General features: G+C 38.8%; 1 protein-coding gene across 1 annotated transcript in view; it reads right to left on the bottom strand.

Moving 5' to 3' along the window:
• The window catches only part of LOC126356178 (hemocytin), a 438,196-nt gene that overhangs the window by 347,260 nt on the left and 63,846 nt on the right, over positions 1 to 27,090 (bottom strand). The window contains exons 10-12 of the mRNA XM_050006942.1: positions 21,473 to 21,606; positions 8,811 to 8,953; positions 1,513 to 1,678 (exon numbers count right to left, since the gene is read on the bottom strand). Coding sequence (XP_049862899.1) covers positions 1,513 to 1,678; positions 8,811 to 8,953; positions 21,473 to 21,606 — 443 coding nt within the window. The remainder of the gene's footprint in view (positions 1 to 1,512; positions 1,679 to 8,810; positions 8,954 to 21,472; positions 21,607 to 27,090) is intronic.

Raw genomic sequence — 27,090 nt, 5'->3', positions numbered from 1 at the left:
TGAAATGGCCACCATTCCTATTCTAATAAGTTGACAGCACTGAATGTTGCACAATTTTCTTCTGTTTTCTTTGTGGTTAGTAATGGAGCAATTCATCAATAAACAGTATGTTGTCAAAGTAAAAATATATCACAAATGTGGTGACTGTTGCACAAAGACCGTTCACAAACTCCTTGGAATGTTTGGTCAACATAATGCACTGAACAAGTCAACTGTGATGAGACTGATTACTAGATTTCTCAGCTGTGGACTTTAAACATGCAGCGCATACTTGTGTTAGTTGTTCTGCACAAATTACTGTCATCATAAGTGATAATTTTGCTATAAGTCTGACGAAATCTATTGTCAACATTCACAGCAATTTGATATTCCCAGTACTACCATGCAATGAATCATGAAAGAATATTCGTGCCTGTGGTCTATAAAGTCAAACTGACACAAACCAAATGAACACAAAAAGCACTGAGCCTTTACTTGCTGGGTACTAACAAGACACATAGTGGACAGCAATGTCATCAAGAAAATAATATTCACTGATAACATACATTTCTTGCTAAATCACTTCAGGAACAAGTAAAATTAAAGGATTTGGGACACAGAAAATCACTGAGCAATTATGAAGCAGCCACAATCTCAACAGTGAGTGACTATGTAGTGGGGCCTTTTGGCTGAAGGTATAAATGAACCATTCTTTTTCGAAGATGACACCAGAAACACATAAGAGTAGACAGAAAACACAGTGAATTGAATTGTGTGAATTCTGAAGAGGTTTTGTTCCAGCAAGATCATGCAATCTGTTACACTTTGATTGCAACAATGAACTTTCTACAACATAGGTTTCCTGGTCAGAAAATTTCTCACATGGGTGATGTGAACTGACCATTCAGATCTGGTGATATGACTCCATATGATTTCTTTCTGTGAAGGTAATTGAAACTGTGTGTATACACCAACAAACCATGATCACCTCCGGCTTGTAATTTCAAAAATAGAAGTGCAGATATGCCAAAAAGTTATGGAAAATTTCACTGAAAGAACAAGAGTGCACATGCAAATTATGTAGGGCATTGAGTAAAGTCATATTTCATACATAATCATAGGAAGCATACACTGCAATAAAACTTAAACCATCTAATTTCATCAATAAATTTGTAGGTTATTACACACTCAAAATTGTGTTCTTTATACAATACCTTTTATATATGATGTACATCTCCCAGAGAGTCCTCTCCATCTGGGGCATATGTAGAATGTTATATAAGCACAAAATTGCTTACAAAGCTAACTAATGCACATGATCATGACAATGACTGTTATAAATTATTATAAATCAAAACTGTTATCAAATGTTATCCTTCAATGGAATAATTGGCAATAGAAAAGAGCTAGAGCTAGAAAACATTAAGAAGTATTCAATATGCAGTACTGAGTCTTTCAGTAGAACATCTATTTCAATGTAAAATTGAGATGACACAAATAGACTGAAAGAAATTGGCTTAAGAAATATAGTACCGTCTTCAATAACTTTAGTTTGCCAACTACTAGCAAATGTCACAACATCAGTGGTAGGACTGCCATCTTTCAGACTTAGATCATTTCCAGCAAATCCATCTAAGCGACCGCAGAGACCAGCTGTCTTGTTCCACATCACTTCTGGCACATGTACAGCAATGAAATCCTAAACAGAAATAAACACAAAACTATAAAATTCAAAAGTGACTGGTATACTTATTCATTTGCATTATATGACAGATCAGAATTTATTTTATTCTGACCAATGTGAAAAGCTCAGTTTATTTAATGTCTATCAGAACTGCTACACAAAGAGGATGTGGTGCATTGTATTGGTAATTTACTGTTTACATACAGGAGATTATGTTTACCAACCCGTTCACATATAAGTCTTTAGAGATGGAGCAGAATCTCACCTTAGGGAAGGGCGAGGAAGGACATTGGCCATGCCCTTTTAAAGAAACCATCCCAGGGAAATCACGGAAAACTTAAATTAGGATGGCCAGATGCAGAATTGAGCCGTCGACCTACTGAATGCAACCCATTGTCCTGACCACTACACCACCTCACTCAGTACACATATTCGCATTCCACTAGGCCTAATTTCAACAACGACATATTTCTGTCAATGTCAGTTCAAGTTTAGTTGTAATTATTTTCTTCTGATATGAAGGACAAAACTAAGGTAATTGCATTTTTTTTAAACATAAGTAAGTGACTTGGTCATCTTATATACAAAAGAATTAAAGTTATACAGCAGCCTCAGCAAAACAAGTGACCCCATGGTAAGTTGCTTGTTGTTTTACAGAATCATCAGAAATTAACTCTTGTAAACACACAGACTTTTTCAGGAGTATATGGCATTGATTTCAAGATACTTCTGAAAATTTTATATCTTAACAATTTGAGATATGCCTTTATCCACACTTATTCAATGTTTAGTGCTTCATTCACAAAACTGATATTTATTTTTGTCTTTCTGAAGGAAAATTACATGATGAAAACCATTATTGAGTTACAGTTCTTGCCAACAGTTGCCTTCCTAATAACAATTTTGTGAGAAATACTTCTTTCTTTCTGGTCATGTCACTCACCATGAGATAATGCACACTGCTCCTCTCTTCCAATCACTCCTTCCCCCACTCCCATCAAACATCAAGAATTTTTTCATGCCACTTTGCACATCACTCCTCTGCTAGTAATACAGCAGAATAAAAATAATGCTTATCTAGCCATAAGTTATTATATTAATATACATTCTGCTGATGTTTCTTAGGCCAAAAAAGGGAGAATTATAAAATAAAAACACAAACTAATCTTAATAAATTACAGTGTAGGGAAGTAGCGTGGGATGCAGAAACTAAATGAAATGAGACATTACGAAATGTCAAAACAGACAAAAGAATGTCAAATGATAAGTTCGTTTTTGGACATAAGGATAAGATTAAGCCTAAGGCAGTATCATCTGTTATTAAATCCAAATTAGGTACAGCAGTTAACCACCAGGAAATTTCAAAAATTAAACAAATAACAATATTTTGAAACTTATTCAAATATCTCAATGCTTTAATAATAAGTTTCTCATAACTGTAGCGAAACCTAATGTTGACAATGTAAGAAAAAGAAAAGTACACATCATTTATTCACACATGCAAGCACACCTCATGCACACATCACATGTGTGCATGGTGTGTGCTTGATTCATTCAATGAATGGTGTGTACTGCTACTTCCTTATCTGATGAAGGCTGTGGCCGATAGCTAAAGTGTAAGTGTCTTATAACGGCTTTTAATTGTGTGTACCTGTCTTCAATTTCACGTGTCATCCCTATGGTAAGTAGTAATCTTTTCCTTATATTGTTGACAATCTAATGTAGAGTTTTCATTGTTTGAAAATCTAATGGCAATGTGATAACTTATCAAAACAGTGTACATTTTTTGACCTTGGCCAGAATAATGACCTCTATGTGGTATTTACTAAAGTCTGAACCAAAGATGTAAAATAATGCTATTTCCTCCTTCAAAAACAACAATGCTGCAGTGTAGGATCAAATATGTCATTTGAGCAAGTCAACTTCCATCATGTCCTTCTGTACTTAAGGATGCAGAGAAAAAACCACAGCACAAAACAGGGCCAAGAGAGAATATGGGAAATTATGATATTATATCTATCCTCCCAGTGTTATCTAAAGTATCTGAAAAAATAGATGTAGCCCAGACAATAAATTTTATGACAAAATATGTTATTCTAAAAAACCAACATGGATTCCAAAAAGTGATAAGCACCATGAATACAATAAATGTGTTATGTGTTCACTGAAAAAAAAATCAGCTCAACACTGGATAAAAGCAATAAAGTGGGTAACTTCTGTAACCTTTTGAAGACATTCAATTCACTGAATTACTCCATGCTGCTTCATAAACTAGACAGGTATGGCATAAGACAAAATGCTATACAGTAGCTCAGGTCCTATTTGACAAACAGAAAGCAAAAGGTAATCATAATATCTAATACCATAAACTATGTATGTCAGTGGGATACAAATTCACAAGGATTCCCTCAGGGCCCAATGATAGGACCAATCTTCCTTCTCTTTTACGTAAATGATTTACCTCTTAATATCAGTACCCAACCAGTCATGTTCACCAGTGATAAATCAGCACTTACTGAAAAAGAAAAGGTGAGGGAAATTGCGAATGCTGAAATAATCACACTGAACAACCTATATACATGTTGTTGTTGTTGTTGTTGTCTTCAGTCCTGAGACTGGCTTGATGCAGCTCTCCATGCTACTCTATCCTGTGCAAGCTGCTTCATCTCCCAGTACCTACTGCAACCTACATCCTTCTGAATCTGCTTAGTGTACTCATCTCTCGGTCTCCCTCTACGATTTTTACCCTCCACGCTGCCCTCCAATGCTAAATTTGTGATCCCTTGATGCCTCAAAACATGTCCTACCAACCGATCCCTTCTTCTAGTCAAGTTGTGCCACAAACTTCTCTTCTCCCCAATCCTATTCAATACCTCCTCATTAGTTACGTGATCTATCCACCTTATCTTCAGTATTCTTCTGTAGCACCACATTTCGAAAGCTTCTATTCTCTTCTTGTCCAAACTAGTTATCGTCCATGTTTCACTTCCATACATGGCTACACTCCAAACAAATACTTTCAGAAACGACTTCCTGATACATAAATCTATATTCGATGTTAACAAATGTCTCTTCTTCAGAAACGCTTTCCTTGCCATTGCCAGTCTACATTTTATATCCTCTCTACTTCGACCATCATCAGTTATTTTACTTCCTAAATAGCAAAACTCCTTTACTACTTTAAGTGTCTCACTTCCTAATCTAATTCCCTCAGCATCACCCGATTTAATTTGACTACATTCCATTACCCTCGTTTTGCTTTTGTTAATGTTCATCTTATATCCTCCTTTCAAGACACTGTCCATTCCGTTCAACTGCTCTTCCAAGTCCTTTGCTGTCTCTGACAAAATTACAATGTCATCAGCGAACCTCAAAGTTTTTACTTCGTCTCCATGAATTTTAATACCTACTCCAAATTTTTCTTTTGTTTCCTTTACTGCTTGCTCAATATACAGATTGAATAACATCGGGGAGAGGCTACAACCCTGTCTCACTCCTTTCCCAACCACTGCTTCCCTTTCATGCCCCTCAACTCTTATTACTGCCATCTGGTTTCTGTACAAATTATAAATAGCCTTTCGCTCCCTGTATTTTACCCCTGCCACCTTTAGAATTTGAAAAAGAGTATTCCAGTCAACATTGTCAAAAGCTTTCTCTAAGTCTACAAATGCTAGAAACGTAGGTTTGCCTTTTCTTAATCTTTCTTCTAAGATAAGTCGTAAGGTCAGTATTGCCTCACGTGTTCCAACATTTCGACGGAATCCAAACTGATCCTCCCCGAGGTCTGCATCTACCAGTTTTTCCATTCGTCTGTAAAGAATTCGCGTTAGTATTTTGCAGCCGTGGCTTATTAAACTGATAGTTCGGTAATTTTCACATCTGTCAGCACCTGCTTTCTTTGGGATTGGAATTATTATATTCTTCTTGAAGTCTGAGGGTATTTCGCCTGTCTCATACATCTTGCTCACCAGCTGGTAGAGTTTTGTCATGACTGGCTCTCCCAAGGCCGTCAGTAGTTCTAATGGAATGTTGTCTACTCCGGGGGCCTTGTTTCGACTCAGGTCTTTCAGTGCTCTGTCAAACTCTTCACGCAGTATCGTATCTCCCATTTAGTCTTCATCTACATCCTCTTCTATTTCCATAATATTGTCCTCAAGTACATCGCCCTTGTATAAACCTTCTATATACTCCTTCCACCTTTCTGCCTTCCCTTCTTTGCTTAGAACTGGGCTGCCATCTGAGCTCTTGATATTCATACACGTGGTTCTCTTCTCTCCAAAGTTCTCTTTAATTTTCCTGTAGGCAGTATCTATCTTACCCCTAGTGAGATAAGCTTCTACATCCTTACATTTGTCCTCTAGCCATCCCTGTTTAGCCATTTTGCACTTCCTGTCGATCTCATTTTTGAGACGTTTGTATTCCTTTTTGCCTGCTTCATTTACTGCATTTTTATATTTTCTCCTTTCATCAATTAAATTCAATATTTCTTCTGTTACCCAAGGATTTCTAGCAGCCCTCGTCTTTGTACCTACTTTATCCTCTGCTGCCTTCACTACTACATCCCTCAGAGCTACCCATTCTTCTTCTACTGTATTTCTTTCCCCTATTCCTGTCAATTGTTCCCTTATGCTCTCTCTGAAACTCTGTACAACCTCTGGTTCTTTCAGTTTATCCAGGTCCCATCTCCTTAATTTCCCACATTTTTGCAGTTTCTTCAGTTTTAATCTACAGGTCATAACCAATAGATTGTGGTCAGAGTCCACATCTGCCCCTGGAAATGTCTTACAACTTAAAACCTGGTTCCTAAATCTCTGTCTTACCATTATATAATCTATCTGATACCTTTTAGTATCTCCAGGGTTCTTCCACGTATACAACCTTCTTTCATGATTCTTAAACCAAGTGTTAGCTATGATTAAGTTGTGCTCTGTGCAAAATTCTACTAAGCGGCTTCCTCTTTTATTTCTTAGCCCCAATCCATATTCACCTACTATGTTTCCTTCTCTCCCTTTTCCTACACTCGAATTCCAGTCACCCATTACTATTAAATTTTCGTCTCCCTTCACTATCTGAATAATTTCTTTTATTTCATCGTACATTTCTTCAATTTCTTCATCATCTGCAGAGCTAGTTGGCATATAAACTTGTACTACTGTAGTAGGTGTGGGCTTCGTATCTATCTTGGCCACAATAATGCGTTCACTATGCTGTTTGTAGTAGCTTACCCGCATTCCTATTTTCCTATTCATTATTAAACCTACTCCTGCATTACCCCTATTTGATTTTGTGTTTATAACCCTGTAGTCACCTGACCAGAAGTCTTGTTCCTCCTGCCACCGAACTTCACTAATTCCCACTATATCTAACTTTAACCTATCCATTTCCCTTTTTAAATTGTCTAACCTACCTGCCCGATTAAGGGATCTGACATTCCACGCTCCGATCCGTAGAACGCCAGTTTTCTTTCTCCTGATAACGACATCCTCCTGAGTAGTCCCCGCCCGGAGATCCAAATGGGGGACTATTTTACCTCCGGAATATTTTACCCAAGAGGATGCCATCATCATTTAATCATAAAGTAAAGCTGCATGTCCTCGGGAAAAATTACGGCTGTAGTTTCCCCTTGCTTTCAGCCGTTCGCAGTACCAGCACAGCAAGGCCGTTTTGGTTAATGTTGCAAGGCCAGATCAGTCAATCATCCAGACTGTTGCCCCTGCAACTACTGAAAAGGCTGCTGCCCCTCTTCAGGAACCACACGTTTGTCTGGCCTCTCAACAGATACCCCTCCGTTGTGGTTGCACCTACGGTACGGCCATCTGTATCGCTGAGGCACGCAAGCCTCCCCACCAACGGCAAGGTCCATGGTTCATGGGGGAGAACCTATATACATGATTTCAACAAAATGGTCTTTAACTTGGTATTTCAAAGACCCTGTTTACTCAGCTTAAAACTAAACAATCAAAAATCAGTAACATTAGTATTGTACATAAAAATAAAGTTATGCAAGAAGCCCAGTCCATCATATTCTTGGGACTAAACTTGGACAAAAATCTAAACTGGCAAGCACATATAGATTATTTAGCTACAAGATTAAACATCCTTACTTTTGTAATGGATATGCTACCTGGTGTAAGGGTATAAACAGCAGAAAAATGATGTACCATAGTTACTTTGAATCCATAATTAGTTATTGTTTAATTTCTGGGGGGAATACAAGCCACTGTTGTGGGAAATGCATAAACAAGTTGCAAATAAATAATGGATGATTAGACATGTTCAAACATAAAACAATGTGCAAATGTGAATAAAATGTTCAGAAAATTAAAAAGATGAAATACAAGGATGAAAACTAAAAACTAAGAAACAAATTGCCAGAGAAAGAGGAAACAGTGCCAAAGACAGAGTAGAGAAGGAATATAGACAGAGAGAGAGAGATTTTAAAATTTTGGTAGAAGCAGTTGACCACACTCTAATTTTTTTGATGGAAACATGATATGAATGAAGGAAACTGAAAACTTACTTAATGATAGTTTCAGATGTAGCACATGTCTGTTCTAGTCAGTCTAACATTAGTTTCAGTTATTCTGTTTAACTTCAGGAAATCATAAATGAAAAGTGTAGTAGCTCAGAACATTACTGAAAGCCCACATCCTTACTCAAAAATTTATACAGCATTTAACACCACCAGCCAAAATAAGAGCATCTCTGCTGTTTACAACAGGAATGAATGACCCAACAGATAATTTCAGAACCACGTTATAACTATTTATTAACAGGAAGTTATTTTTTATTTGTTTTGGAATCCAAAATATCTGCAAAGGCCAACAGCTGATGCATCAGATGAAAGGACAGCAAGAAGGGAATCTAGAATTTGCACAAAAATAAATCATACCAAAATGTTTACAAACTTCTGTGTCATAAACAAAGTGATGACAGCACTCACCTCTTTTAACTTCCCATTCTTATACATGTAAGATGCCAACAAAATATTTTGACAGCCCAGAAAATCTTACACATACAAAACAGAATATACAAATACAGAACCTAGAGGATGCAACATTAAAATAAAATTTTAGAGCACAACTACAAAATCACTGTAGAATGTTAGTTTCTGAGAGAATGCATACGTTGTTTATGTGTCACTTACCTTTCCATCCCATTTGACAGATACCCTAAGAGTAGTCAAAACCAATTCAATATTATATCCTAGAAGTTCTACAGTGACACCTGGCAGCTGTGCAGGGATTACCATTTTGCGTCTACCACTCTCCAACACAGGAGTTCCCTCAGCTGGAAAAATTAAAAATAAGATCAAAAGATGCATCTCACACATAGTTTACATCCAAATCACTCCTAGTGAAACAGTTTATCTTCCCCCTCATCAGCATACAGCATTTACACACATTTTGATCTGCCTGCCTACTGTTTACTATGTTACAACCACAACTTCATCATTCTTGGTTTGGTTGTGGAATGGAAGTCAGCAACAACCATCCAAATAACCAGGGCAACAAATCCATAAACACTAAGGGCAAAAAAAGTGGGGTTGTGCCTAGGTAAACAATCATGAGTAACTCTCAGGGAGCAGTTATTTGACAATCTAACTCAGCAAGTTTGCCACTGAGAACACACAGCAAGCACTTTACTGTAAATGTCCCTGAAGCCAATTTCAAAATTCTGCTTATTTGATCAGTTATTAGGAACAGCAAATATGATACCATATGTAAACAGCTGGCAGGCTTTTTAATGGCATTGGTGCTGCACTGGCAGCCTATTAACGATGTGATATAAGAATGCGGCCCAAAGTTAATTCACTTTATCAAAATTTGTTTTTTTGCAGAACTCAACAAATATTTTGTCAAGTGATTCATACAGAACTCTGTTTTCCAGTATCCATGAATACAGTAGAATAATAATGTAATCTAAATCTGTTCCTTAGCTGATTCTTTCAGAGAACTGGAAAGGTAAAAACAAAACATGATGACACATATAACATTTTGCATCAAAAGAAACACTGATGGGAGAAAAGTATAAAATTACAAGCCAGAATTTTTGGCAGTCATCTATTAGAAAGAAGTGGTAATGTTAATTTGCTGTTTTTCTTCTTTTTTAAGTGTGTTATAAACAGACTTTTCAGCAAAAGTACAGAGACAAGAACCAGATTTTAATTATTATAAAGCTTGAGTGTGTGAAGCTGGCTCACAAGATTAATGTGAGTTTTTAATTATATACATGGAGATGACCAAAGTCGTGCCATAACGATATGAAAATCCCAAAGGAGTGAAAGAGTACTGCATAGGCACAGCTGCCATTTGTACTCAGGTGACTCACATGAAAAGTTTTCTGACATGATTATGGAAGCACAAAGGGAATTAACAGACTCTGAATGTTCATGGTAGTTGGAGCTAGATGCATAGGACATTCCAATACAGAAATTATTAGGGAATTCATTCTGAGATAAACAGTCTCGAGAGTGTGCCAAGAACAGAAAATTTCAGACACTACCCATCACCATGGCAATGCAGGGGCTGACAGCCTACATTTAATGACAGACAGCAGTGGCATTTGCATAGAGTTGTTAGTGCTAACAGACAAGCAACACTGCAGCAAACAACTTGCTGAAATCAATGTGGAATGTACGACGAACATATCCATTAGGACAATGTGGCTACATTGGCCACTAATGGGCTATGGCAGCAGACAACTGAGCAAATCACTTCGCAAACAGCACAACATCGCCTGCAGTATGTCTTCTGAGCTTGTGACCGTATCAGTTGGATGTTAGACAACTTGAAAAGTATGGCCTGGTGAGATGAGTCTCAGTTTTAGTTGGTATGAGCTGATGGCTGCGTTTGAGTGTGGTGTTGACCCTCAAAGCTTTTGTATCCTGGTAGGTGGCGCATGGGTAAAGAACAGGAACAGGAAAAGGTACTAATCTTTTGGTACTGCAGATACAGTTAAGGCACCTTTACTAGCAGATAACATATGCAAACATATTACATAGCTTTCAAGGTGGTGTGAAGTTGAAACAAAGTGACCTGGCTGTCTGCACCTGATGAAAATGGGATGAAGCAGTCGTGGAGCTTGTAGACCATGACAGCACTGGCTAGAGGGCACTGTCATCTGTCTCTCTCATAGTGCCAACTTGAGAAACTATTCTGTGGCATCGTTGCTATCAATACCACAGAAGCCATGGATGGACCCAAGATGTCAACAATGCACTGTGCAAGGTGGTGGTGGCTCCATAACGGTGTGGACCATGTTTAAATGGAATGGACTGGATCCTCTAGTCACACTGAACTGATAATTGACTGGAAATGCTTACGTTCAGCTACCTGGAGGCCATTTCCAGCCACTTGTGGACTTCATGTTCCTCAGCAACAATGCAATGTTACCAGGCCACAAGAGTTTTTGACTAGTTTAAAGAACATTCTGGACAATTCGAGCAAATGATTTGGCCATCCATATCACGTGACATGAATCCTGTCAAACATTTATGGAACATAACTGAGAGGTGAGTTTGGGTACAAAATCCTGCACTGGCAATACTTTTGCAATCATGGATGGCTGTAGAGGCAGCAAGGCTTAAAATGTATGCAGGGGGCTTACAACAGCTTGTTGAGTTAATGCCAGGTATAGTTGCTGCACTACACCAGGCAAAAGGAAATTCAGCATGATGTTAGGAAGTATCCCATGACCTCTGTTATCTTATCTTATTAAGCTTCCTGTAAGCAACACAAAAGCACCAACTGCCATCCTTCTTACTGACAAGGACCACTGGTGACAACCATGGGCTCTGCAAAGGCTGAATGATGCCATTCTTCATCATTTTCTCTACCTCGTCGCGAATTATTCGACGTTCTGTTGCTGACACATGGTATGTTCTCTGGCTTATTGGTTGATGGTATCCAGTGCTAATCCTGTACTTCACCATCAGTTTGTCTAATTTGCTCTTCACCTGTGGATTGAAGCATTCAGAGAACTCTTGAAGAATGGCAAGTAGCTTCTTCTGTTGTTTCTTAGTGAGATTTGGTGGTAGTCAAGTTAGAAGATCTTGTCTCATAGTGGTAGCACTAATTTCGCCCACAGACTTGGCATGGTAGGTTTCTAAAATGCTCAGCTGTTCTCCAATTAACAGCTCAGCATTTGCTACGCATATGCATCTTGGAAGGATCTGTTGTTCTCAGCAACAGTTAACTATCCACAATTCACCAATTCCTTTCTTCAACAAGATGACAGAGGCTGGGATGACCAAGTTATTCTTCAGTGGTATGCTTCTTTTACATTCCACTACAAGATCCATGGATTGATGCATGGTATGATACGTGACAGTTACCTTTCTAGCACTGACTGCAGGAATGATCACATCATCAAGCACACATAGTCTCCACACACTCGGATGCGCGTCTTCCTGTCCACAGTATCTCATCTCATCTAGTATTATCTTCGAGTGACCACAGTCTATAATTGCCTGAGACCTACGTCGTCCTACAACCACATCTTCTTGTTCATCTTTGTCATCCCAGAGTTGGCGTCAGCTAAGATCGGTCTGCTGTCTTCTGGCACAGGCATCATCAAGTATCAGCCAACTTTCTCGACAATACTGCACCACATGTCCTGGTTATCAGCAGTGGAAAAACATCCTGGGTCCTCCAGACGTCAGTCTTCCTTGGTGTCCAAACAGGTTCCTCATGCGGCATTGTAGGAATGTAACTTCACCTGGGTCTTGACTTTTTCACCATTTTAAAGGATGAGAGATTGGGTTCAACGTCTGTTTCACTTCCTCCCGTATGACCTCTTGAAGTTTTCTGCTCGCCATACAATCCAAGTGCCTTCTGAACTTCCTCTCTCACTATCTGATGAAGAACACTTGTGATATCAGTGGCTTCCTCCATCACAGACATCAATACAATGTTTGGAAGCCGTTCAAACTTTTTGCATGTAATTCTTTTTTGATGCATTGTCTCGATATACTAGCACCATTTTATGAAGTCATCTGCTATCACAACTTCCTTCAGTTGTAGGGCTCGATACGCATCCTCAGCAGCACCCTTCATGAGATGTGCAATCTTGTCTTCCTCCTTCATTCTAGGTTCCACTATTTTACACAGCTCCAAGATGTCTTGAATGTAGGATGCTGTAGTTTCTCCTGGACACTGTGCCCTGCACTTTAATTTACACTCCTGGAAATGGAAAAAAGAACACATTGACACCGGTGTGTCAGACCCACCATACTTGCTCCGGACACTGCGAGAGTGCTGTACAAGCAATGATCACACGCACGGCACAGCGGACACACCAGGAACCACGGTGTTGACCGTTGAATGGCGCTAGCTGCGCAGCATTTGTGCACTGCCGCCGTCAGTGTCAGCCAGTTTGCCATGGCATACGGAGCTCCATCGCAGTCTTTAACACTGGTAGCATGCCGCGACAGCGTGGACGTGAACCGTATCTGCAGTTGACGGACTTTGAGCGAGGGCGTATAGTGGGCATGCGGGAGGCCGGGTGGACATACCGCCGAATTGCTCAACACGTGGGGCGTGAGGTCTCCACAGTACATCGATGTTGTCGCCAGTGGTCAGCGGAAGGTGCACGTGCCCGTCGGCCTGGGACCGGACCGCAGCGACGCACGGATGCACGCCAAGACCGTAGGATCCTACGCAGTGCCGTAGGGGACCGCACCGCCACTTCCCAGCAAATTAGGGACACTGTTGCTCCTGGGGTATCGGCAAGGACCACTCACAATCGTCTCCATGAAGCTGGGCTACGGTCCCGCACACCGTTAGGCCGTCTTCCGCTCACGCCCCAACATCGTGCAGCCCGCCTCCAGTGGTGTCGCGACAGGCGTAAATGGAGGGACAAATGGAGACGTGTCGTCTTCAGCGATGAGAGTCGCTTCTGCCTTGGTCCCAATGATGGTCGTATGTGTGTTTGGCGCCGTGCAGGTGAGCGCCACAATCAGGACTGCATATGACCAAGGCACACAGGGCCAACACCCGGCATCAGGGTGTGGGGAGCGATCTCCTACACTGGCCGTACACCTCTGGTAATCGTCGAGGGGACACTGAATAGTGCACAGTATATCCAAACCGTCATCGAACCCATCGTTCTACCATTCCTAGACCGGCAAGGGAACTTGCTGTTCCAACAGGACAATGCACGTCCGCATCTTTCCCGTGCCACCCAACGTGCTCTAGAAGGTGTAAGTCAACTACCCTGGCCAGCAAGATCTCCGGATCTGTCCCCCATTGAGCATGTTTGGGACTGGATGAAGCGTCGTCTCACGCGGTCTGCACGTCCAGCACGAATGCTGGTCCAGCTGAGGCGCCAGGTGGAAATGGCATGGCAAGCCGTTCCACAGGACTACATCCAGCATATCTACAATCATCTCCATGGGAGAATAGCAGCCTGCACTGCTGCAAAAGGTGGATATACAATGTACTAGTGCCGACATTGTGCATGGTCTGTTGCCTGTGTCTATGTGCCTGTGGTTCTGTCAGTGTGATCATGTGATGTATCTGACCCCAGGAATGTGTCAATAAAGTTTCCCCTTCCTGGGACAATTAATTCACGGTGTTCTTATTTCAATTTCCAGGAGTGTATCTTCAGCCTCGCACTTCTGTCATTGTGTGTCACTGAAATACTTGCGCAGTTTCACCTGTAATACTTCCCAGCTTGTGAACTTCTCCTCGTTGTTCTCATACCATTGCTTGGCAGTGCCCTCCAAGCAGAAAAATACGTTAGCCAAACACACGGTGTCATTTGTTAAATTTGGCTATATGCTCATATACCTTCAGCCACTTGTTTGGATCTCGGCCATCATGACCAGAAAACCCGGAAGGGTGTCTCATGTGGTGGCACACCGTTGCTGTCATCATCACTTCTTCTTCTTCTTCTGTCTCTGATAGAATCCGATCTGTTGAATATGGCTTGAACTCGGGTTTCTCGCCATGTGAACGGTGGCTCCATCGTGGCCCGACGGAGCCACTGTGTTGTCGATAATGTGCGCCATCACAGGTTCCAATACTCAGCATCTCTACCAGAATAATGTCACATAGAAGACAGTGTAATGATGAACACTAACTTCAATTAATGAAGGTTTACTCAGCACTTGCACACACAAGAGTGCAGAGCAAATTGCCTCTGGCCGGAACATACAGTATATTTACAGCTACAGAACATTCCAGTAAAATGATGCTTGACATTTGTGGATACTTCTGGAATGTACTCAAACCAAATATAGAAATTAAAATTGTACTGTCTAGATGAGTTTTGAACTCACAGCCCTCCATGAAACAGTTTAGTATCATAACCACTACATCACGATGCTACTCACTTCCTCCTCCAACAGTATGAAAGACAATGTTAATGTGGAGTAATAAATGTCATTTTTCTGGTACTGTAATCAAGAAAATTATTGCTGTTTTGAAACTGCAGTGGATGATAGACAACAAAATTCATGAGGAAATAAATACACTGTGAAGCAGTAGTCAGAATGCCTAAATCCTTAAACAGATGTCCAAAGATCATCAGGGGTGAGCAGCCCATATTATTCTTATAGCAATTTTTTTTTAGCAATAAAGACTTTCTTTAAACTGTTTAAGTATTCCAAAATGTGTTTTTTTTTTCAAATTTAATTTCTCATCAATACAGAACAAGAAATTTTGGAGTTCTCACCATAATTATTATCTCCTTCCCATGTGTTACACTTCTCACTGGTGCAGTAAATCTGGATGCACAGAAACTGAATATGTTGTGTCTTCTTTAAATTGAGGGTGAGACCATTTTTCAGAAAAACACTCAATAGTACTTTTAATAACATTATTTACCATCCTTCTGTTGCTGTATGTGTGTTTGGAGTGATTACAATACTAGTGTCGTCTACATAAAACACTAATTCTGCTTGTTGTAGATTTGACAGAAGATCATTTAGATCTGTGAGAAACAATAGCAAACCTAATATTGAGCCTTGTGGCACTCTAATAGCAGTTTCTACACAATCAAAAGATTCTTCCCCACTTACATTGGCTGAATTATTAAGTACAGCTTTCTGTATTCCTTTGGTTAGATACGACATTTTCCATTGATTGAGTATACTACGAGTTTCATAAAAATCTTAGCTTACCCAGAATAATTTGTGACACACTCAGTCAAATGCCTTAGATAACTCACAGAAAATACCAACAAGTGGTATTTTGCTATTTCATGCTTATAAAATTTGATGAGTGGATTTGTAAATGACATTCTTAGTAGAGAAACTCTTGTGGAATAGAAACTGATTTACTATGTATATTGTTGCTGCTCAGGAGTGACACTATTCCAAAACACATTGTCTTCTAAAAAATTTAAAAAATGATGACAGTAGCGAAACATTCCAGTAGTAGTTGTTGACATCTCTCCTATAGATGACTTTAACAAATTTCAGTCACTCTGTAAAAATGTCTTGAGTGATGCATTATGTATTTCAGGAAAGACGGAACAAGTCTTTAGAGCTCTGTTGGAAACACCAACTAATCCACATGAGCTTTTATTTTTGAAATAACATACAATGTTCTAATTTCAGAAGTAAAAGTTGGGGAGACAGTCATACAACTGAATTTTATATGCATTGCTTTTTCAGCATACTGATTTGATTTTTCTCTTGAACCATTTGTCCTTATATTTTCTATTACAATATTAAGAAATCATTATTAAACATATCTACTACATGTGACTGATCATTTATAGTCCTTCCCTACAAATTAATAGTGATGTTATCATGTTCTGTAGCCTGTTGCCCTGTCTCTTCTTTTACTATATTCCCTACAGACTTAAGTCTGTTGTCAGAGTTACTGATTTCTGACATGATGTGCACATTCCTTGATTTTTAATCTCTTGGTAGTTTTGACTTCTTTTTGTAATTTGCAACCATTGCAAGGACCTTTACTTGTTATTACCAACAGGTACATTTTTCTTTTCCTTCCACAAGGTACTTCAGTCCAGTAGTGATTCAAGGTTTTTACATGGCTGTATAAGGTCCTTTCTGATAAGCTTATGCAGAAAGCTGTTTTCGAATAACAATACGAATTTATCATGGAATAGATTAATTTCATGTCATCATTTGGTTCATTACAAATTTCATCTCAGGTTATCTCTTGTAACCTATTCTTAATAACAATTAACCTGGAGTCATTAATTAATATCACTGATTTTCACTTAGAATATCTATATCATAAAACACCAACTTATTTATTCTAGCCAATGGTCCATGGTGATCAGTGAGAGCATTTGTTACTGGGTATTTTCTTGCTTTGAACTTTATCAAAGGAAATATTAACAATTTGGGTACTACAATCTTTATCCACCTGTGATGGAAAATTACTTACTGGGGTCAAATTGTAGGATTCTAAATAAGGTTTCCAGTCCACTTTTCCTGTCAGAACCCTTCAGGAAATTTATACTGATACCACCACAGACTATAAAGTGCTTGCTGTTTTCTGTAGCATATTCCTGTTAAACAGCTTAAAATTTCCCAATGGGCATCTATATACACTTACAATTAATAGTTAACTATTTTTCAATATTAATTCACTGGCACACTCTATAAAATCTACTTGCTTCAATGTTCTTGAAATTGATTCTATCTCCTCATTTTCCCATATCAGTTCTACATGACTAAGACACAAGTGTGCAATCTCCAATCCTGTGGGTTACGTGATGCTCAGACAGGTCAGTTGCAAAGTCTAACAGAAAGAAGAAGGTTCTGCTAATAGATATTCTGCACAGTAGAGGTGTGGGCCAGCAGCTGCAGGAAGTGTTGGGGAGTGAGTACCAGGTCATCAGCATTGTGAATCCTAGTGCAAAGTTGTCTCAGGTGACTGACAGCATACGGGAGTTAAGTAGGAATTTTATGGAGGAGGATCAGGTAGTGATAGTGGGTGGAGCAGGGAATAGTCTTTCTAGGGATGGTGAATATGATGTAGGTGTTAACGTGGTAAAGATAGCTACTGAAACTGGTGGCACTAATGTTAATTTCGTGCAACTGTTTCAGCATCAACATCAGCCTCATCTGGATGCAACTCTTAGGTGCATTAACATGGGGGCGGAGAAAACATTGATGGCAGAGGGCATGTGTCACATTGCCAGTGGTGCCAGTTGAGTCTATCAATAGATTTGGTTTCACTAGGCATGGCCTGCATCTCAATAGGTATGGGGAGAGGCTGGCAAAGCTTATAGGAGACAGTGTAGTGGGTGGTGGTGTGATCACTCATGGAAAAGTTCCTGCAGTAGTTGGTGTTAGAGCTGCACTTTTTTTTTTTTTTTTAAGTCAGTTGATAGGCATACCCACTTAAAGGAAGTCTCTCTAACAAAGTGCTCACCTTCCGAGGACATCATGTTTCCAAGAGAGAAGGAATTAGCATATTTCATCAAAATATAGGAGGTATTAGAGATAAAGTTAGTGATCTGCTTGTAGATGTTGACTCTGAAATTATTGGTATATCGGAGCACCACTTAAATAATTTGACTATTCAGAAGCTTTCTTTACCATATTACTGATTAACTGGCTGTTTTTCAAGGAGATTCTTGCGGGGTGGGCCAGTGGCCATGTACATAAAGAAAGTATTCCACTTGAGTCCATAGACATATCACGGCATTGCACTGAACAGATATTTGCATGTTGTGCAGGGGCAGTTGAATTTAGTGAAGCTAAACTTCTAATTGTTGTTGTTTATAGCTCCCCTAACTCTGACAACAGACCATTTCTGCTCAAGCTAGAGAGGGTTCTTGACTCATTTTGTAGGAAGTACCAGATATTAGTTATATGAGGTGACTTCAATATTAATTTTGTACATGATGGTGCAAGAAAAAGGATGTTAGTAGATCTCCTAAACTCATACAATCTGGTGCAGACTGTGACTTTTTCAGCTAGGGCGCAGGGGAACGGTAGGACGCCATAGACAATATTTGTATTCATTCTTCATTACTAGATGGGCACTCTGTTAGTAAAAGGGTGAATGGCCTTTCAGAAGATGATGCACAAATTTTGACACTAAAAGGCATTTGTGCTCAAACGAATGTCACATACAATTACAAACTACGTAGGAAAGTCAATCCAACAGCAATAGAGAGTTTTTTAAACCTCGTCAAGGAACAAGAGTAGCAGGATGTTTATAGTGTCAATAACATAGATGACAGTTATAATCATTTCCTTAACACATTTCTCATGTTCTTTGAGAGAACATTCTAAACGGAGTACTAGCAGTAAAAGCCAACCTGTGTGGCAGACTAGTGGGATAAGGATATCATGCACAACAAAATGAGAATTATATCAAAATGTTAGAAAGTAGTCACAATCAAGCTACTATAGCCCATTACAAACAGTACGGTAAGGTGCTTAAAAATTAGGAAGGCAAAGAGTATGAGGTATGCAAATAGAATAGCTAATTCACAGGATAAAATTAAAACCATATGGTCAGTTGTGAAGGGACTGTCTGGTCAGCAGTGCAAGGTCAATGACATAAAGTCAGTTAGTAGTAAAAATATTTCTGTTACTAATAAATCAGATATATGCACAGTATTTAACAATCATTTTCTGAGCAATGCTGGTGAATTAAATAAATATTTAGTTTCTACAGGGAAACATAACTCTCTTAGCAAATGTCCTTCTGAGATTGATGTCTGAAATACTCCTGTGTGATACATACAAGGAGGAGATTGAGTCAATAATTAACTCTCTTAGCAAATGTCCTTCTGAGATTGATGTCTGAAATACTCCTGTGTGATACATACAAGGAGGAGATTGAGTCAATAATTAAATCACTGAAGACTAAAGACTCTCATGGACGTGATGGATTGCCCAGCAGAATATTAAAGTATTGTGCTGCACGTTGGCTCTGTATTTAGCCATATTTGTAATTTTTCCTTTAGGAATGGCCCATTTCCTGAATGTTTAAAGTACTCAGTAGCAAAGCCGCTTTATAAAAGGGAGAAAAGGATAATGTAGACAATTTTAGACCTATTTCTATGCAATCAGTGTTTGCTAAAGTTATGGAAAAGGCTGTATACGTAAGGATAATTGATCATTTGGTATCAAACGATTTTCTATCAAATGTTTAGTTCAGCTTTAGAAGTCATTTAACAACTTAAAATGGTATATTCTCTTTCCTCTGTGAGGTACTGGATGAGTTAAACAAAAGGTTTTTGAACACTAGGTTTTTTTATTTAGCTAAGGGGTTTGATTGTGTTAATCACAAAATATTGCTCCAGAAGTTGGACCATTACAGAATATGGGGAGTATCTCACAATTGGTTCATGTCTTACTTTAGCAACAGACAGAAAAAGGTCATTCATTATTCACAGTGTTGATAATGGCTGTTTTGTGGGGTCTGAGTGGGTATGGTCAAATAGGGGATGCCCCATGGATCAGTGTTGGGGCCACTCCTGTTCCTTATGATATGTCCTCTAGTATTAAGGGTTTCTGTTTGCTGATGACACTAGCATGGTAGTAAAGGATGTTGTGTGAAACATTGGCTCGGTTTCAAATAGGCCGGTAAGTTCATCGCTTGTAGAAAATAAACAAATGCTAAATCACAGTAAGACTCAATTTTTACAGTTTCTAACACACAATTCAACACAACCCAACTTTTTAATTTCATAGAATGGGCACATGATTAGTGGAACTGAACAATTCAAATTTTTATGTGTTCAGATAGATAGTACACTGTCATGGAATGCCCAAATTCATAATCTTGTTCATAGACTTAATGCTGCCATTTTTACTATTCAAGTGGTATCTGAAGTAAGTGATCATCCAACACAAAAATTAGTCTACTTTGCTTATGTTCATTTGCTTATGTCATATAGTAATATATTTTGGGCTAACTCTTCCCATTCTGAAAGGATATTTTTGGCTCAGAAATGGGTGGTTCAGGCAATAAGGGGTGTAAGTTTACGAACCTCTTGGCGACCCCTATTCACTTGTCTGGGTATTTTGACATTTGCCTCTCAGTTCCTTACTGTCATTTATTGTTAAAAAATTTAGCTTATTCCCAAAAATAAACAGCTTTAACTCAGTTAATACTCAGCAGAAATCAAATCTGCATTTGGATCGGTCTTCCTTAAATCTTGTGCAGAAAGGTGTGCAGTATACTGCTGCATCCATTTTCAATAAGCTACCACAAGAATTCAAACGTCTTTGCAGTAAACCATATGCTTTCAAATCGAAACTGAAGAGTTTCCTCATGGGTCACTCCTTCTATTCTGGTGAGGAGTTCCTTGAAAAATAAAGCTGATTCTTGTTATATTGTTGATTGTGTTTACTTAAACTTATGGCTTGACTTTTTTTGGGTTCATAAACATTTTTTTATCTGTTATTACTTTTACATTGTAAATTCATGTACTGACACATTTCATGACCTTGGAAATTTGCTCCCCAATTTGATCCTATGGAACTTGATGTGTAAACATATAAATAAATAAATAAAAATCTCTCTTTTCAGAGCTTGCTACATCTTCTAAGCAGAAAAGATCATCTACCAAAAAAAATATTTTTAATAATTGTATCCTTAAGTGTCAAGAAGGTAAATTCAGTTCAAAGATAAAACTAGTAACATACCCAAATAAGAAATAAAACATGTATATTGTAAATTTGTAATAACATATCCTAATAAAATACAATGCGTGATGAAAACTTAAACACTGATCACTAAGAAAATTTAGTTTTGTATCTAACGGTAGTGGGATAAATGTTTACACCTTTTTCCTCTTATTTCTTTTCTGTCACATGTCAGCAGTGACTTAACAGTTTTAACATGCTTGTAAATCACTCACCATTTAAATACAGCACATATTCTTTCTCTTGAGCAAATACTCTGATGTGGCGTCCATTTTGCCTGTCTATTAAGACACTAAAAGTACTGTCTACTTTGTCTTGTGCCAAAGTATACACACAGTCTCCTTGGAAGCTGTGGAAATAACAAAGTGTAATTACAGTTACATATTTTATTAAGAGATTGAACATTGAAAAGTTATGTGTTTTGTTGAAGAATTAGACTACATATTAATCTGGGAAAACAAACACTTCCACTAGTTCAGTACAACAACTTTGTTAGATTGTTTTAATTGGTCTGCTTCCTCACATTATCCGCCTAATGCCAAAGAGAGGGTATGAAAATCACTTTTTATTAGTCATTACATTGCACACAGTAACTTATCAATCTGAATAACTAAGCTCACGGTTTTGTGAATAAAAGTATGCCATACAGAAATGAAATTTCACAAGTGCATTAGTTGCTCTGTCAATCACAGGATTTGTATAATGATTTGCAGCTAATTGCAACATATATTAACTGGCTGAACAACGTATCAGTGTGGGCCTGCTAAACAAAGGCCGTATTTCCAGTGTTTTGAGAATATGATTTCAAAAATTAGGCATTTATCTGAAATCATTAAGAACCATATGAAAAGAATTTAGCTTATTTTACACAATAATAAAGCAAAATAAAGTTGTTATTGCCATATTCACTGTAAACATTTTCACTGTTACAGTAGTTGATACTAGTGTAACAGTATTGAACCAATAAATATTATACTTCACAAATACTTTACAAAAACACAAATGAAATAGGTCAGAAAAATAAAAATAAAAGTTATTAAGAAAAGAGTATTAAAAGACAATCAATGGACCATTAACCCAAAGAGTAACATTAATAGCCATCTCAAATAAAAATTCCTTATTCATAAAGTATCTTCAGATAAACAAGGTGTGTCTGGAGAGTTTGGTGAATGGTCTCAGAATGTAAAGGAAACTGACCTTCCAAGTAGTCACCATTAGCTACAACACTTGACATCAGTTGTAAGGCTGTTTGAAACTGTGGGAAAAAACCTGTGGTATGGCTCAAAGCACCATGGTCACGTGTTGTTGGATATCTGCAACAACTAGGGACTCAACTTTCTCACTCAGTGCAAGATGACTGTTCTTCAGTACCCTCTTTGTTCTCCAGATTTGGTGTCAACAGACTTCTGTTTGCTTACCCACCTTAAATTAGCTCTGAAAGCCTTATGCTTTGCCGACACTGCTGTGTGAGGGTTGTTCCTTTGTAACTCCATTTTAACTTGTTACCCAGCAGGACCTCAAGGAATTTTACACACTGTGCTTCATTTAGCCTACGACCATTAATATCTACTGTCCGCCCCTGGTAGCTGAGTGGTCAGCGTGACAGACTGTCAATCCTAAGGGCCCGCGTTTGATTCCCGGCTGGGTCAGAGATTTTCTCCGCTCAGGGACTGGGTGTTGTGTTGTCCTAATCATCATCAGTAGATCCCCATAGATGCGCAAGTAGCCGAAGTGGTGTCAAATCGAAAGACTTGCACAAGGCAAGCGGTCTACCCGACGGGAGGCCCTCGTCACACGCCATTATTATTATTATTATTATTATTATTATTATTATTATTTTAATATCTACTTCTGGAACTCATCTGTGCAAGAGACTGCCACATAAAATTTTGTGATCCACATAATCAAAGGTTTTGGCAAAGTCACAGAATATTTCAATAGGATAATTTTTTGTGTAGCTCAGCTGGCTCTTCATGTGTGAAGTTTTGTATTGCTTTCTCTGATAATTCTGCTTACAGTTTTCTGCTCATATGTACAAAACATATATTAAAATGCAAATACAAGGGTACACAGCATTTTAGATTTAGCAAAATGGATAGCAGTCTGTGTTTGTCATGGTATGAAATTAGGTCTTAAACATTTGACTTTCTAATGTGTGTTCCATTAAAGAAAATCAGAGACCAAGCCCCATGGTACATATTCTTTACAGATGATATTATTATGTAAGGTATCACAAAGGATGTCACAGAACATGAGTTGGATGTGTGAAGACTAGCACTGGAAGACAAAGGGCTTAAAATTGGGAAAATTAAAATTGATGATCAATGCCTGGGAAGAGAAGAAATGAAACAGCCTAAATGAATGAGGTGAGTTTAAAGAGAGTTTCAGCACCTTTGATCAATGATGGTAAGTAATGGAAGCCTTGATCCTATTACAGACTACAGGGAGAAAACTGGGTGGAGAAAATGGAAAATAATGCTGGTACTGACTGTGACTGAAACATAAACATCAGAGCCAAAATAAGAGCCTAGAAGACAGCAATGAGGTCACATTGCTATAGAATGCATGTATGGGGATAGTTACTAAAATGAAGTGCAAGAGACTAGATGTACCCTAGATGAAAATGCTGAGATTGGCATGCACAGTCACTGGAATGGAAAGCATTTCAAGTGATGAAATCTGAAGAAGTTTAAGCTGTTGAGGTATTCAAGAAAGTCAAGAACATAAGACTCCAATGGTGTTTGACATGTCATGAGAAGATATCAAACTCACAACACAAGCTGGGCAAAGGAGACAGCAGGAGGTTCCAAGAACAGATAAAGGCCAATGGAGAAATGGTTTCTTTTTCATCTCAAAAATTTAATATTATCTATAAAATACAAATTGCAGAGCTAAGAAATTTGAGAAGATGTGACATCCAGTTCTTATCAATACAAACACCTAAAAATTTAGAATATTATGATTCATTTCTTAGTTTACCCTCATGCATTATTTCTAATGAAGTAGTAAGGGTTTGTACAGTACTGAACTGAACATACCGTGTCTCATCTAAATTAGTGATAGTCCATTTGCAGAGTGTCAGTTACCAATTTTCAAGAAAGTATGATTTACATTTTCAAGTGTTTAAATAACCCCATTAGACTTGATTATAGTGCTTACATCATCAGCAAAGAGCTATTTCTGCTTCTTGAAGATATGATGGGAGATCATTTACAATCATTTACATACACTCTAAGGAAAAAAAGAAATTGAGTGAGTGAGTGAGTGAGAGAGAGAGAGAGAGAGAGAGAGAGAGAGAGAGAGAAGAGAGAGAGAGAAGAGAGAGGGAATGAAAATTTATCAAAAATTTATATTTACACAGATATCAACAGAAAATGCAAAACTATAAACTTTGGTGGGTGATCAATGAATATGTGACACTGCTGCACAATTTCACTGAGCAGCTGACAAGGGTAGCAAACAGGGGACACATCAATGCCAGGGCATAAAGTATTTGCAAATTTCATTCTGTATACTCAGTAGGACAGTAACTATACCTCACAGACAGGCACATGAACAATATACCCAGACGTCAGCATTTGAGAGAGAATGTGTAGTTGGGCTTGAAGAAGTCAGTTGGAGCAATCGGTGAATTGCTCAACATTTGAATAAGTACAGTGGTGTTATTTGATGATGTTGGTAGGAATGGGTGAACCACGGCTGAACACAGCATCAAGAAACAAAGAGTCAACCTAGAGAAAAGAGAGGATCGAGCAATCATAAGAAAGGCATTCAGTGCCCCGGACTCATCATATCAATGATCCAACATGCAACTGGTGTTTCAGTGATTACAAGGAGCATTAATAGGAGTCTCGCTGAAATGGGGTGTTCCCCATAGCACTCATTGTGCCAAAAATCATTGTTCTCTGTACACCAAAGGGCTCATCTGCAGTGGTGTCAAGCACATATAGCTTGGAATATCACTGACTGGGATAGGATTGTCTTCAGTGATGAGTCCCACTTTGAACTGAGCCCTGATGCCCAGAGAAAACGTGTCTGGAAATGCCCCAGACAGCAGTGGTGTACCAATCTGACTGTTGTCCACCAGGAGTGATGGTCTGGAGTGTCACTTGATTTCATAGCAAGACCCATTTAGTTGTAATCTGCAGGACCCTTATAGCACTATGGTGCGTTGCTGATGTTCTATACTCCATTTTGTTGCCTTCATGGGAAGCCATCCTAGGCTTGCATTTCAGTGAGATGATGCCCACTCACAAACAGCAAGAGTTTCTACTGTCTTCTTGCTTGCCAAACCTTACCTTGGGCAGTAAGGTTGCTGGATCTCTCCCCAACTGAGAATATTTGGAGCATTGTGGGCAGGGAACTCCAACCAGCTCAGGATTTTGACGATCAAAGGTAGCAATTGGACAGAATTTGGCACATTATACCTCAGGTGGACAACCAACAACTCTGTCAATCAATGCCAAGTTCCATAACTGTTTGCATAAGGGCCAGAGGCGGACCAATGTGTTATTGACTTGCTCAGTTTGTAAAGCTCTTTCTCTTGAATAAATCATTCAATTTTTTCTGAATTTGTTTGTTTGGCTATATATGTACATCACACCTACCAATTTCCATCCCATTCAAATAATTCCATCATGATGCATACTATTCTTCCTCTTTTTCTTTTTAAGGGTATAATAACAACAAGACTGGGTCCAGTATTGATATATTGATTCCTGTTGTACACCTGTAGTGATAATTACCCTTTCTGAAGATACTGTTTCATTGTGAATCTACATCTACATCTACATCTACATCTACATCTACATCTACATCTACATCTACATCTACATCTACATCCATACTCCGCAAGCCACCTGACGGTGTGTGACGGAGGGTACCCTGAGTACCTCTATTGGTTCTCCCTTCTATTCCAGTCTCGTATTGTTCGTGGAAAGAAGGATTGTCGGTATGCTTCTGTGTGGGCTCTAATCTCCCTGATTTTATCCTCATGGTCTCTTCACGAGATATACGTAGGAGGGAGTGATATACTGCTTGACTCTTCGGTGAAGGTTTGTTCTCGGAACTTTAACAAAAGCCCATAATGAGCTACTGAGCGTCTCATCTGCAGAGACTTCCACTGGAGTTTATCTACCATCTCCATAATGCTTTCGCAATTACTGAATGATCCTGTGACGAAGTGCGCTGCTCTCCATTGGATCTTCTCTATCTCTTCTATCAAACCTATCTGGTATGGATCCCACACTGCTGAGCAGTATTCAAGCAGTGGGCGAACAAGCGTACTGTAACCCACTTCCTTTGCTTTTGGATTGCATTTGCTTAGGATTCTTCCAATGAATCACAGTCTGGCATCTGCTTTACCGACGATCAACTTTATATGATCATTCCATTTTAAATCACTCCTAATGCGTACTCCCAGATAATTTGTGGAATTAACTGCTTCCAGTTGCTGACTTGCTATTTTTTAGCTAAATGATAAGGGATCTATCTTTCTATGTATTTGCAGCACATTACACTTGCCTACATTGAGAATCAATTGCCATTCCCTGCACCATGCGTCAATTCGCTGCAGATCCTCCTGCATTTCAGTACAATTTTCCATTGTTACAACCTCTCTATACACCACAGCTTCATCTGCAAAAAGCCTCAGTGAACTTCCGATGTCATCCACCAGGTCATTTATGTATATTGTGAATAGCAACGGTCCTATGACACTCCCCTGCAGCAAAACCTGAAATCACTCTTAATTCGGAAGACTTCTCTCCATTGAGAATGACATGCTACGTTCTGCTATCTAGGAACTCTTCAATCCAATCACACAGTTAGTCTG

This window comes from Schistocerca gregaria, chromosome 3, assembly GCF_023897955.1.
Source record: "Schistocerca gregaria isolate iqSchGreg1 chromosome 3, iqSchGreg1.2, whole genome shotgun sequence".
In the NCBI taxonomy this organism is placed as follows: domain Eukaryota; kingdom Metazoa; phylum Arthropoda; class Insecta; order Orthoptera; family Acrididae; genus Schistocerca; species Schistocerca gregaria.
The sequence above is the reverse complement of the archived record's forward strand: the minus strand, read 5'-3'. Positions and strand labels throughout refer to the sequence as shown.